A 15,038-nucleotide genomic window follows, 5' to 3' on the forward strand; every position below is an offset into this window, starting at 1 on the left:
ACGAAGCTGAACTCATCATGATTAACTAATAGTAGATGTGGCACTACAAATTTATAGGTTTTGTTTTCCTAGCACATGTACAACCTCTTGAACAAAGGCCTACAGTGTAGTCTCCCTTGTGATATAAGTCCCAAAATAACTTGAAATATTCAGTAAAATACTGCCACGCAGTGGCACAATTCAGAGTTGCACACACACACACACGGCAGATCCACTGTTCCTTCAAAACAGCAGTAGTTCTGCTACTTCTCATCAAGCACAAATCATGATGTTTGCTTATTAAAATTTCAACTGTGAAGCAATACAAATATCCACCACAATTATAGGACACACCATGGAAAACCTGGTCTCTAGATGAGAGGAAGTTACAGGATGCTTAGTTTGATAGTTTGCATTACAGCGAGTTCTAAAGGTAAGTTGCATGCTAAACTCAGCTCCAGAATCCAAAATTGGAAAATTTAGGAAGTTTTTTCTTGCACTGGGTTCTAAGACCAAGAGTTGAAGACACACACACACACACACACGTACACGTGAATGAAACGTATGGCTGCCTCGCTTTGACTCGCCACTACAAATCACTGGCATCAAATTACATCAGACTGCCTTGTCATGTCTCTACCTACAGCCTTCTTTCCTTCCCCCACTTACTATATAACCTGTTGTGCTTATGGTCTCATAGTTTTATACAATATTTTTACTTCCTCAAAAACTGGTAACCCAAAGAGCTTTCAAATAGCATTAAAACCTATCTGATGTGCGTTGCTATTATTTCTGCTTTTTAACTGCTGAAATATTAATTGCATTGATTTCTTGTCTCAAATACAAGTTATTTTATGTTATGCAAGTTATGTTTTTCACAAGGGAGGCATAAATTATATCTGCAAGGCCATCTCTGAAAGCATTTTTAAACACATGTTAAGCCTTTCTTTCTTTTACATGTGATATCAATAATATAATTAAATCAGACCTATGATGATATTAAATCATTTTATTCTCACAAATTTGCCAACAGTCCTAACAAATATACTTCACAAACACACTACTGCAGAAATACAATGCAAATGGTTGAACACTGTATTTAAGATATGCTATTTTCAAAATCCATACTTCCAATATGCAGTTTATCAATCATGTTAGCTCAGTGCTAAATTTTAGATACCATGAATTAAGCATGGACAATCAATTATTTTAAGAAGTGACTGTACATGGATGTTCCAATATCTGGGGATCTTAAAAACCATTGGCCACTTTCAACTGCTTTAATGTCCAAGTGTATCCTCTGTTGCCTTTGCTACAATAATTCAATATCAATAGAATAGGGATTTGCATGCCTCCTAATGCAGGACAGAAGAACTGGACAAACTAAGAGTTTCTCAGTCAGACACTCAGTTTTGCTTCAATCAGCAACTTTCGTAAAGTGTCCAGCAGCCAAAGCAAGCACAAGTATTAATTTGCCCATCTCCAGAGACTATTAAGCCAGGTTCTTAGAGATGCAGGTCCCTTCTCTAGATTGTGACCTGAAAATCTTAAGCAATGGGCAGCTTAAGGCAAAATCAACCAAAGAACAGCACTAACAAGCAATAGTTTTATTGGGACAGCACAGACTGATTGGATCCTCCTTAGTGTATTAATTTAAAATTAATTTAAAATAGTGTATTAATTAATTAATTTATATTCCACCTTTCCATAAAAGTCCAGGGCAACAGTTCTTGATAGTTGTTCTTAGCCCCCTAAAGATATAGCTAATATGGTAATACTAGCTATAAACAGAATATATGTTAATATAAAAACCTCATAGCCAAGTGTGGTGTAGTGGTGGACTGAGCCTTAGGAGATCCGGGTTCTAGTCCCCACTTGGCCATGAAGCTCACTGGGTGACTCTGGGTCAGTCATTGACTTTCAGCCCAACCTGGGGTTGGTATGACGATAACATGGAGAGGAAGAGGACCATGTATGCTGCCTTGCGTTCCTTGCAAGAGGAAAAAAGGCAGGATATAAATGTATAAAAATCAATCAATCAATATCTAGTTCTAGTCAGTTACTTAAGAACGGGCTGGATTTAGGCACATGTTACTGGGTTGCGCAAGTGAACTTCTCTACCCCCTCCTCCCTACAGCAGCTCCTCCTGAAAATGCTACACAGAGAGTCAGGGGAATCCTGCTGAATGGCGGTGAGCTTTGGTGCAGAAGGGAGGGAGGGAGGGGGAATCCACAAAACTGGGTGGAGGAATCTTTCGTGAGTAGAACCCTTCCATCCTTAGAAGGCAGATCTTGGATCCAACCCATTTTCTGGCTGGCATGAAAAATATATTCCCAATCGGATGATATGTATTCTGCCACATGGTAAAGAACAGTTTATGATTAATTTCATTGGCCCTGTTCAGAGAACACACTAAACCATGATGGTTAAGTGTTTTGAACTAAACATTATGGCTTAGTGTGTCATGTGAACCACTCCTAACCATGGTGGCTATATAAACATGCTCACTAACCACTTGCTGCAGAAGGGTTAGCAGCCTGACCATGGCTTAGCATGTTGTTTGAACAGGCCCAATCTCAGTTCTGGCTGTGGGATTTTATTTTTCTCAGAGGAATCAAATCCATGCTCCGTTATCATTATCAAGCAAACTGTGAGAAGCCTCATACCTTCCTAAATTTCTCCATCTGTTTGTAAAGATCAGGATCCAGCTCTTGAGACACATCTTTCATCCACAACAGAGCTCCCCGGTATTCAGTCCGACATTGCTCCATTCGGTTGACCGTCAACCATGTATCAGAAATGGCTCTGTATCTAAATGTCTCCACTTCTTGGTATAGTCTGCACAAAGGTGTGCGCAATGCCAACCTGTAAGGGGTGGGTGGGGAATCCCACAAAGTAAAGTGTAGGGATTTCTGAAAACAAACTAAATAAATGTTTTTAGACCTTATTTTAAGTAGCAAAATAAAGAGTCAGAAGAAAGGAAATGCCATTAATGTATGTCACCAAGCAAAGCAGAATAAACAGAAACCTTCAAGGCTCATTTCACATGCAATATTTAAGACAACTCTGGTTGGACTTAAGTTAAGCCCAATGATTTCATTTTGTCTACTCTCCTAATATTTTCACAAGTCTGTTGCACATCATTTCTCCATGCAAAAATCATGATTGTCACAATAAATCTAGCTGATCCCAAATATTTTTTCCAGTGCATTTTCTGTTGTTGCTTTCCTCCCTTTTGTTTTAATTTCTACAGAAAGTGCCAATATGTCATCAGAAAAATTCTGCTTGACGATGAATACATCTACTGCAAAGGGAATATGATATATAACGTAATATAATATAAGTAAGCTAACTCTAGTGATAATTTCAGAGCTGCCAGTTTAAAATCAAATAAATTGAAATACAGCAGACCACTCAGTTAATCATTTAATTATGAGCTTCTGATGAAATGGTATGGCTAAGAATAAAAAATTACTTTGGACTTTAGAAATGTGTCATACACAATGTACAAATTCTTTCCTCCCTTTTGACAGTGAATAAGAAACTTTTAAATTAGCTTTTTCTTTCCTTTAGTATCTAAACCATGTAATTACTTTGATTTTCAGAATGAACTTACTATTTTTTTCATTTTAACAAAAGATCCAAATGTAGCTAAAGGTCATCAGCTGCACTCAAACCAATTTATAAATCCCAAGATCTTCCACAATACTAAATATTAATTTTTAAAGTATTTTACTTTGAGTATATTAAAATATTAGAGATTAATTCAGACACAAACTAAGAGTTATCAGCCATCTGACTATCAGAAAATAATAGTTAATGGTTTCATTCCCAAAGGCTGAAACTTTCCTTCAGAATCATTAAAATAGCATGATCCTTAAAACAGCACTTTTATGGGAAAATCTGTAACCTGTAGATATATTTGAATTTAACCAACCAACCGTGTGATCGCATACCTGTCTACCCAGAAGTAAGTCCCAATGAGTTAAATGGGGTGTATTTCCAGGTACGTAAGTATTAGATCACAGCCAATATAGAATATTTAAGTCATGAGGAACAGCCCTAATTAATTTGCACAATACACTGATGATAGGGTGAAGCATTTAATATTTAACATTCAGACACAAATTAAGAGTTATCAGCCATGTGGCTAACAGAAGGAGTCTTCAAAGGAATGGAACTCTCTCTGGCTAAAGTGAGTTGAAAGTTCCCTCTTGCAGTTGCTGCAATATGGTTCCTATTCCACTCAGAGGTCAAAAGAAACCACCCTTCCAATCACATGGACAGCTCTCAGAATGCAGCAATGGTTACTAAAATTTCCCACTTCCTTTGTTCTGCCATCACTATCTAGAGTTACAGAGGCTCACTGGTAAAGGAGAACAGGCAGGGTATAGGTAAACCGACTGAACAGGATTCAGAAAGAAGACAGGAAGAGAGCTTGGATGGCTGAGGTAGGCAACCTGGTATGTTATCCAGATGTTTTTGATAACAACTCCCATCAGGCCCAGGCAGCATGGGACTAGAAGTTATGAGAGCTGTAGTCCAAAACATCTGAAGGGCACCAGGTTGCTTACCCCTGCAGCATGGAGAAGAAGTTATAGTGCTGGCCTAGGATCAGGGAGACCCAGGCCTAATCTACACCAAGCAGGATATTCCACTATGAAAGCTGTATGAAAGTGGTATATAAAAGGCAGGAGCCACACTATTGCTTTCTAGCGGCATTGAAGTGACAACTGTTGGGGCCCATTGACACAGACCATATACCACTTTCATAGTGCTATATCCTACTTGGTGTGGCTCCTGCCTTTTATATTCCACTTTCATACCACTTCCATAGTGCAATATCCTGCTTGGTGTAGATTAGGCTCCAGATTCAAAACCCTGCTTAGCCATGAAGCTCTCACTCAGAGAGCTTGTTTCTCTCTCTCTCTCTCAGCTTAACCTACTTCACAGGGTTGTAATGAGGATAAAATGGGAGGGTTTGGAAATCATAAGCTGGCTTTTACTCCTTGGAGGAAGGGCAAAATATAAATGTAACAAATAATTAAAAGCCAAGCAAAGGAGGGAGAAAGAGCCTCAAAGACTCAAGGCTCATCTACACCAAGCAAGATATTCCACTATGAAAGTAGTATGAAAGCGGTATATAAAAGGCAGGAGCCACACTACTGCTTTATAGCAGTATTGAAGTGCACTGCAGGATCTACACTACTGCTTTATAGTGGTACTGAAGTGCACTGACAACTGTTGGTGCCCATGACACATCTACACCAAGCAGGCTATTGCACTATTAAAGTTGTGTATGGTATGTGTCAACGGGCCCCAACATTTGTCAGTGCACTTCAATACTGCTATAAAGCAGTAGTGTGGCTCCTGCCTTTTATATACCACTTTCATACTGCTTTCATAGTGGAATATCCTACTTGGTGTAGATGAGCCCTCAAAAAGCAGACTGAAGGCCCAAGAGCTCTGCTCAGCAAGCTACCTTCCTGCTTCTTTTTATAGGGGCCGGTAGAAAGCTGGAGACAAAGATAGCTTGGAAATGCATTTGGGCTTGCATCTAAAAGCAAAGCAGGGCTGATGAACTATTCCGGACAGGAGGTCTCGATAATAAACTCCATCCAGTTAAACTTACCTTTGTTGAGAAGAAAAACAAAGAGCTTTCCCTGTAGCTTGCATCATGTTGCCTGCTCTGGTTTTATCCTGAGAACCTTGGGATCGAAGAAATTTTCCTAATTCATTTTCTTCCTGAGACAGAACTAAGATTTAAAAAAGAAAGTAATCAAAGATAGGTATGCTTATCACACTATATACTTTTTGTTAAGTAATATCACAAGAAACACAGAATAACTCTCTCTATATAGATACACACATGCCTGCAATTTCTAATTAACCTTCATGCCTCCCCTGCACTTACAAAACAGAAGATCAAGTTCACTTCAGCACATCCCTTAACAGGCTCAGTGTAATAAGAACTGCAAAATGACCTCTAAATTTAAAAAGCAACAGGAGAATGTGCTATTTATTTATTTTTAACTTGAATACAGGTATAAGCTTGGTGGCATCAGATGAAGTAGACTACTAGGACCTGACTACTATACCTAGAATTTCCCTTGATTGTTTTACACTCTCTTTCAACTCTTTGAGTCTGATGCTCAAGTGACAAAAGTTCACAAAACTGCAGTGAATTGGATGCTGATTTAAACAGCTTAGACTTGCCCTTTAATTCTATCCCTTACGTATAAATATTTGTATAAGAACTTTTATTTATTTATTATTTTGAGGATTTGATTCTATAGTTTGTATTTAAGTTAAGGAAATGTTTTAAAAAGCACTGGATCATGGTATTTATAAAAGGATCACAGGGTCAGAGCAGGGCATAACATATCCCTCCTCCCCAAGGTCATGAATAGAAGTGAATAAGAGGGAGAAAGCAGAAGTTACACACACAATCAGTCTTCCAGAGGTTTGCTTTTTTAACTGAAAAGCAGTTTGCAGCAGGGTGCCAATTCAAGCAGAGGGATGGCAGAGGAAAAGGGCTGCTTCATCCTTTACCTTCCCCTCAAAGTTGTTTTGATGCTTCTCTCTTTGGACAAAATACATGGGTCCCCCATACCTTTTCCCTCATGGGTAAGAATGAAGTCTGGAGGCCTAAATTTGAACAAAGAAACAACTTGAAGGGAATGGATTAAATAGCATTTCCTCTCCCTCCTTCTCTTCCTCCCAGGCCTTAACTAGACCTACCTTTTATCCCACGACGGAGGAGGGAAGATCTTGTGTTGTGTTTAACGTGAGATCCCTCCTCCATTTACATGCGACGCGTGATGACCTCACAAGGAGAGGTGTTGCGTCCACCATTTAAAAAAAATTTTTTAAGAGGAAGGAGTGCACGAATGCTCATGCGCTAAAGGTAAGTTTTATTTTTATTTTTTAAAAAAAATTAAATTCCTGCTCCCCCCACCCTACCCCCGATGGGTACAGTGCTCCTGAGGGGCGCTGCACCCCATGTGCGGCTCCTGGCTCCATGAGAGGAATTGTGTAAAAACGGGTCAACCTGCGGCAACAGGCAACACATTTCGCGGTCTCGGGCTTAGCCTGAGACTGTGGAAAAACCAGGCCCAAAGTGGAGGGCTCTATCCCAGGGCAAGGGAGAAATGAACCCTCCCTGATCTCTGGATCCACTGTACATCATGTGGACACACAGGGACGATCCCGGGATTTGCCCCGGGATAAAGCCCCGTCTAGCTAAGGCCCCAATCACAGCCTCTGAGGCTGCTTTTTAGTTCTAAAAAAAAAGCCAGGAGCTGTTTCACATGTCTACTGTGTAATAATGTATAGTTTGGACCTATCACCAAACTCTACATAAGTGCTATGTACTAGGGATGTGCTCCGCTTCTCCTTGAACCAGAGAAGCAGGAGTGGAGTGGGGGGCTTCGCCTACCCTTAAGGCGGAGGCAAAGAGAGTCAGGGGGGCTGCGGATCGAGGCAAAGAGGATCACCTCAATCCGGAGCTTCGCCTGAAGGTAAGTGGGGGGGAGGGGGACTAATCTGGCGCTGCCGGCGCCGCCATCCATGTGGCGGCGGCAGCAGCAGCACCAGGTAAAGGAGCAGGGAGGAGGGACACTTACCTTCCTCCATCGCCGGCTTCAATTGACGCCCCGGTTGAAGCCGGAAGTGAAGGCCGAGGCCTCTTCCGGCTTCAAGCGGGGCCTCAATTGAATCCCGCGACGGAGGAAGGTAAGGGGGCTGGGCCGGGGGCCGGGGTCTGGCCTACCTGGCGCCGCCATCCATGCAGCGGCGGTGGCGGTGGCACCAGGTAAGGGAGCAGGGAGGAGGGACGCTTACCTTTCTCCGTCGCCGGCTTCAATTGAGGCCCCGGTTGAAGCTGGAAGTGAAGGCCGAGGCCTCTTCCGGCTTCAACCGGGGCCTCAATTGAATCCCGCGATGGAGGAAGGTAAGGGGGCGGGGTGGGTGGGTGGTTTCTCTTGCGCCGCCGCTGCCCATACAGTGACGGCGGCGAAGCCGGATCTCGCTCCGCGGAGCGGAGCGGGAGATGGGCAGAGCGGCGCGAAGAGGATCGGGCCCAATCCGGATTTTCCAGATCGGGCCACGAAGCGGATTGGGGGGTCCGTGCACACCCCTACTATGTACTAGCTCAACTGGACATTTCCCTTAGCCATAATATATGTTTCTGCCAAGTTAAAAAGACTAATTTTAAAACTTGGGTTGATAATAATTTTAGTGCCAACTTGAATTCTGATTGATGCTGCAGACTGCCTCATATTGCTAATGATTAAGACTGCAATCTTATACACCAGTGTTTTCCAACCAGGTGCCTTCCAGATATATTGAACTACAGCCCCTGTTATCGCCAGTCAGAATCTGGAGAGCACCAGATTGGGGAAAACTTCAGAATATATATCTAGGAGCAGGCTCTATTGAACTTAATGGAGCTTACTTCTGAGAAGCCATGTGTAGGATTTGCACTGTTAGGTTGAAAAGGGAACCACATGAAGTTAAACACAGCTAAACATACTTACAGCAAATCCTTTTTTGATATAGTTCAATTGCTTTAAGTAAATCCATGCACGTCCTCTGAATTGAATGGAACAACTGAAATGAGACATAAAATGCAAACCAAGAGTAAGATCTGTTGAAGCACAGAAAGGACACTTTCCCCTAACTTAGCACCATATCAAACTATAGTTCACTTCAAACAATATATTGCTTCTGAAACCTCATTTGCTTTCCTCGCGCTATGAAATCATCTTATTTTCCACCTATGTACAAAATCGTACGTGCAGGAATTTGCTAATACAAAACCTGTACAAATGACATAACATGTAAGAGGGTCTGATCATATCAGTTTGCCTCAGGGGCATTTATGCCTATCTTATCTTCTAGGGAGTAAATGCTACATGTGACATTAAACATAAGGGAGGGAAGAAGCCAAAAAGAAAACACTTTGTTTTTTTTTCCTTTTTGGAAAGCATTTCCCCTTCTTGCAGCAGCGCTTAAATGAACAAAAGTTCTTTGAGTGGCATTATCCATAATATAGTAAGACTTTAAATATAGGTAGGTAAAGCTTTTTTTTTATTTTTTAGTGTTAACAACACAGAAGGAGCTTGATGTTACCTATACAAGGCCAGGGATCTCAAATGTTGCCACAGCAAAAACTTTAGCAAGTTGCCACAAAGACTTATTTAGTTGAAAGTACTCACTGTTATCTTTAGCTCAGAGGTCAAGGTCATAGAGGAAAACAAATAGGAGAGAACAGAGTGATAAAGGTCTGTTGTGTAGTAAAAAGTGAAGTTTGCTAGGGCCACATCTTTGGGCTGTTTCACACATTTCACCCAGGTTTGCCACCCAATGCACATTTGTAAGGCGACCAAAGCCAAAGCTTTCATGAGTGTACTGTGTACTGCTACATGTTTGGAAACCCTTTAAATTTTCTTTAAAAACACAATTTATGTTTACACCAGAAAACAATGTGCAAATTAGTTTAAAGAGTGCAAAGCAGCCTCCCAGAGTATCCAAACATCAAAAGCCAATTACATGGCTATAAATGCACAACAGGAAAAGAGGGGGGGTTAATTCAGAAAGCAAGGATTTCTGGATTTTGAGCAACCAAAGAGGTTGAAGTGCCCATTGTACTAGTCTTATAAAATGCTTTCACATCTTGATTGGTAATTATGTATAACTGACATAAATACAACAGAAGAATGTATATTTGTTTTTAATGTTTACTGTTTTTAACTTTTGTAAACCACCCAGAGAGCTTCAGCTATGGGGCGGTATATAAATGCAATAAATAAATAAATCTTGTGCAAATGGGTCTGATCTAAATAGGCTCATTGGCACTGAGCCCAGTCAATAAGTAGGTGCTCACTTGGGTCAACTAGGGATTCCATAATCATTATTAAGAACATTACAACTTCCTATGCTTGATGAGATCTAGCACAGCATATTACTACCAATGTGGCCAACCAGAAACTTACAAGCAAAGCACAACCAAGAACACTATCCTCTGTTGCTTGCCCTCCCACTCTCTGAACACAAGAAAAGACTGAGTACCTGGCACCTTCTGTATGCAAAGCTTGTACTCTACCACTGAGCTACAGACATGAAACTGACCATCATTGGAATTTCTTAGGTCTCATGGGAAATCCATTGAAAGATCCAAGCACACAGGATTTGGGAGCTTCAGTCTCTGTAGGAAAGTTACCTTGGCCTTGGTCAAACCCTACTCCCTCAATCACTATTGGGACTACTGTGTTGAGATCAAAGAACAGAAGGCAGACAAGCACTTCATAGAACAATACACCTTTATCTTCTCCAACTTAGACCCTTAGAGTTTGGATGTGCAGGGTTTTAACAACAATGAACCATTTCATGCCTTCTCTATCAATTGCTCACATATTCATTGTTCAATGACTGCAGCATCAAGTGGTGACTTTGCTCATTCACACATGCATCACAGATCAACCACCATGGGAAAGTTTGCATGTCGTCACAAGAATGCTGCTGTTTTTCTAATGAAGCCAAGTTCAAACATTCAACTTATAGTCATGAAGCAGTAACGCATGAGCAGAGCAATCCTATGCAAATTTACTTGGATGTAAGTTCCACAGTGTTCAACAGGGCTCACTCTGCACTAGGGCTGTTTCTACACTTGCCTTTTTTCCAGGGATCATCCTGGGATCATCCCTGCAAATGACACACAGGGGATCCCGGGAGCAGGCAGGGACGATCCCTCCATTTTCCTGGGATAATCCTTAGGTGTAGAAAGGGCCTAAGTGTGTTTAGGATAGCAGATCTACTCATGTCTAGCCAGCTCTCTGCTGCCAAAAAAGATTCACCTTTCTTGTTGTTCTGATCACACAATGCCCTTCCTTATACCGGCTTCCTGTCTTCTCCCAGATCCATCACATCCTTTTTGTCCTTACCTTCAAAGCCCTCCATAGCCTTGTCCCCTCACTTCTACTCATCTTTCTGCTTTATCCCCATACATCCACACCCATCACTTCCATCCATTTTATCTTCATACATCCATGCTCCTCCAGCTTTACAATCTTTGGCTTTCCAAAGGTCTCCTACTTCCTCAAAAGACTCCCACCTTTCCCCTTTGCTGCCCCATATATTTCGAAACACCTCTGAGAACACCTGCATCATACCACCTTTCTTACTTCATTGAAATCCCCCCATAAAACACACCATTTTCATGAAACCTTTGGCTTAAGCCACTAGAGTTCCGTGCCCTACTGCAACTCAGCCTGAAGCTAAGCCGAAATATATGCAGCTCAAACAACTGCATATTGCTTCCCTGTTCACCCTGCCTCAACTTCTCTACTTTCCCTCTGTTGTTTCTCCAGGGACAAATTTTAGATTGCGAGTTCCTCAGGGCAGGAACCTGTCCTCTTGTACTCTGTGAAGCACAGTGCACACTGATGGCACTATAGAAATACTGTATGAATCAGTTCAAATAAAGCAGCCTATCAAACCAGTATTGCAGCTTCAGAAGGAACAGTCTAGAGTAGGTTGTTCAGATTTTATTCTTTTATAAAGCACAGTCCCAAAGGCACACTAACAGACCTAGGACATGTCTTCTGTCACTGAAATACAGCCATGTTTACAGTATAGCTTGGAGGCCATTCTGTGCAAGGGCTGTGGCGGCACAGCTTCTAAGAGGTGTAATTAAGGTCATGGACCAAATGTAAATATGTAAAATGTCACTCCCAAGCAGGAACTAGGCCAAGAAGCAAATACTCAAACTAACCAATATTTCATTTTAGTTTTAAAATATCTCAGTACTTAATTGGTTACAAAAAGATATTGGGTTTTTTTAAAAGGAGATGGAGAGGGGACAAACAGGTTCTTTTGTTCTCTCTGCTAATTCTATGGCCTTAGCTCCCTCCTCTGTTTACATGCGACTCGTGACGACCTCAGAAGGAGAGGCGTTGCACCCGCCATTTTTTTTATTAAAGGGCCAGCAGCACACGGACGCTCGTGCACAAACGGTAAGTAATTTTAAAAAATTATATTACTTTCCCCACTCCTCCCCACCCTACTCTCTGAGGAACTCTGCACCCAATGCGTGGCTGCCGGCTCCTTTCAAGGAATCGCGTGGACCCGGGTCAACCCGTGGTGCCTGGGACCATGGGAAAACTGGGGCCAAAGTGGAGGGTGAAATCCCGGTTCAAGGGAGGGATCATCCCTCCCTGATCCCAGGATCCCCTGTGTGTCATGTGGGATCATCCCGGGATAAGGCCCTGTCTAGCTATGGCCTATGACAATACTGCACACCAGTTTTGATTCTGATGTTGTGCAACTATAAAGAATATGCTTTAAAGCCGACTTTTTAAAACAAGTATTTAAAGGGAAAAAACATCAACACTGGCACACCACAAAGAACAAAAGGTATTGGCTAAGAACACAAGACTCCCATGGTTGCAATCTTATATGCATGCAGAACTGTGTGTATCACACTGATTTATTTCTTACATTTGTATCTTGCTCTTCCTTGAAGGATTTCAGGGCACTGTTTTATCTTTACAACCAGATCAGGTAAGTTACTCAAGAGATAAGTATTTCAATTGCATGCATGTAGCGGTTTGCTGATTCCTCCCTTTCATCTCCCCCTACTTTTGGGTAAATTTGAGAGGGGCAAATGGGAAGTGCAATAAATAGGAGAGAGACCAAGGCTGAAAAGCCCTTGGGCATTTATGGCTCTCTGGATCCCAGGCAAAGTTTTAAGATATCTTAAGAAGTTTGAGAGGAAAAAGTCTAGGCTGCCATACATACCTCCAGTTTTGCATCCAAATCTGCATCTGAGGCCACTACGTGTTCGTCCTCCTTCTTTCCTGTGACTTTGATAAGAGTTTGTTTTGTTTTCCAGTATTTCTGCTGCATTTTGTTGACCACAGACTTCTCTTGGCCTTGGGCATACCGATCATAAAATTCCCTCGAATAACTACTAGGAGACAAAAATCCAGTTGAGATAAAGAGATTTAAGACACAAGTCTAAATCATATAAAACATCGGATAAATTAAGCCTGTATTTTGAATTTAGGTTTAAGACTGTTTTACACTAACTTGCATTCTCCCAGCTCATAACTCCATTAGTGATACAGATTCACAGACAGACAGACAGACAGACAGAGATACACACAAATTTACTTACTATTTGTGGGCATCCATGTTTTTTTTTCTTCAAACACTATGAATAAAGAAAAATACTCAGTTACAATATTTAACGTTATTACCTATCCCAACCCTTTGAGGAGTGAGTAGGGCTAGAAATTAAACAAAACAAAACCATTTGTTAAATTGGAAAATAAAGTTTATATGATGTCAAGTTTCATCTAATGAAAAAGAAATGTGACACACCACTGACTTAAAGCATCTGTTTTTTGCCAAGTGCAGAAAACATGGTAACAGACTCTGCACTACAACTTCTGAGAACCTAATTCATATTAATCTAGGACATCAATTCGTTCCCCCTACCTCCACCCTTTAGTATTTCAGGGCTGATTCAAACACTCATTCTCAGAAGTGGTATAATTCTGTAACCTGATAACCTCAGACTTCCTTTCCCTCCAAGATGGCAAATTTTAATCCGGGCTGCAGCTTTCGGTATTACTTGGAAATGATTATTTCACTACTTAGATTCATCTTCATTTTTGGTTCACACCTTCCAAAAACTAGAAGCATGGTTTTGGAGGGCACAATAAGAATAGCTCTAATTTTACTAATTCCCAATTCCGTTTCTACAGAGGAATTATACTAGAAAGTGGCACACACAACACCACATATGTATACAAGAAGCAAATTGGATCACTGAGGCCTTCTGCACACTCAAGATACGTAATTTGTTATCAAAAGATTCAAGTAACTGCTATTCATAATAAACTTAAACAGGGAAATTGTTTTCTCACTGTAGATAATGCTGACAAATTCATTATTGCTCATATAACTTTGACCCTGCTTTTTCTGTTTTGTTTTAAACATATGGGTGCATTCTGTCAGAAAGACATATCAGGAAGAGTCCAATACGATGCAAAGAGGACACATATATTGCAAAGCTGCTTCAAAACTCTTATCAAGCAGAGTCCCCCCGCAATATATATATCACCCATTACATACTCGCATATTTCCAGACACAGGTTTCATGCGAGAGTGTTATGGTGTCATTGTTCCTATTTACACAGAATCTCCTGACAGAATAAGGATGTAAACCTATGCATATTTAGACAGAAAAAAGTCCTACAGCTCACAGCATTCTCCAGTCAGTAGTATTTTTTCCTATCTAAACATGCATAGCATTGCGGATTAATTAAAAATCAGAAAGCCCCCTGTCTAAAGAAGCTTACAACCTAAAATTTGCCAGTGGGGAAAACAACAAAGGAGAGGCGAAAAGTGAGAGGCAAGAGTAACAGAAAAGTGGAGAAAATTACATATGTGGGGGAAATGCAGTTACATGTATACTGATACTTGTTTTTAGCTGGGGAACATCTGAAAAACATAGCTGTGAAGAAACTGAGATAAAACAAAGGTAGAAGTTTAACTGTTATGTTTTGTTTCAACGTCTGAAAAGGTTAACAGTAAAAAGAAAAATGTCTATTGATTGAGCCAGAGAAGAGATACACATTAAAATATGGTGTATGGGTGGAACAGCAGTTACTGTTACCACTGAGAGGTGAATACAAGGCCAGGTTTCAGTCTTATCTGGAGGAATATTGGATTGAAATTGGTACCAGATGATTGGAGAATAGTTGAACATTCTAAAGATGCCTATTGGTCTTGAGTTTGAGCAGAGGTGATGTGGTGGAATGTTGGCCACACCGAAGCTGATTGGCTGGAGGGTTCTGACTGGAGCATACATAAGGAGCTCTTGAGAGGCACATGGGGAGAGTTTTGCTTGGGAGAGTTGGTCAGAAAGAGCCTGAGGAAGGCAGTGGCCAGGAAAAGGAACAGCTATAAGACCGAGGCAGAAGCTGAAGGTCTGCAAGAGAGGAAAGAAAGATTCCTGAGGCAGTCTTCAGAAGAAAGAGCTGAAGCCTGAG

The 15,038-nt window shown here is 41.1% G+C and overlaps 1 protein-coding gene across 3 annotated transcripts in view; it reads right to left on the reverse strand.

The window, feature by feature from the left end:
• Nucleotides 1-15,038, reverse strand: part of ICA1 (islet cell autoantigen 1) — a 77,802-nt gene that overhangs the window by 48,724 nt on the left and 14,040 nt on the right. For 2 of the 3 annotated variants that reach the window (XM_063123374.1, XM_063123358.1), the window contains exons 2-6: nt 13,157-13,192; nt 12,778-12,949; nt 8,517-8,589; nt 5,612-5,735; nt 2,646-2,844 (exon numbers count right to left, since the gene is read on the reverse strand). In XM_063123374.1, coding sequence (XP_062979444.1) covers nt 2,646-2,844; nt 5,612-5,735; nt 8,517-8,589; nt 12,778-12,949; nt 13,157-13,173 — 585 coding nt within the window. In that variant the 5' untranslated portion in view covers nt 13,174-13,192. The remainder of the gene's footprint in view (nt 1-2,645; nt 2,845-5,611; nt 5,736-8,516; nt 8,590-12,777; nt 12,950-13,156; nt 13,193-15,038) is intronic. The other variant, XM_063123365.1, reaches the window with a different exon arrangement.

The sequence above is a fragment of the Elgaria multicarinata genome, chromosome 1 (genome assembly GCF_023053635.1).
Source record: "Elgaria multicarinata webbii isolate HBS135686 ecotype San Diego chromosome 1, rElgMul1.1.pri, whole genome shotgun sequence".
NCBI lineage: Eukaryota > Metazoa > Chordata > Lepidosauria > Squamata > Anguidae > Elgaria > Elgaria multicarinata.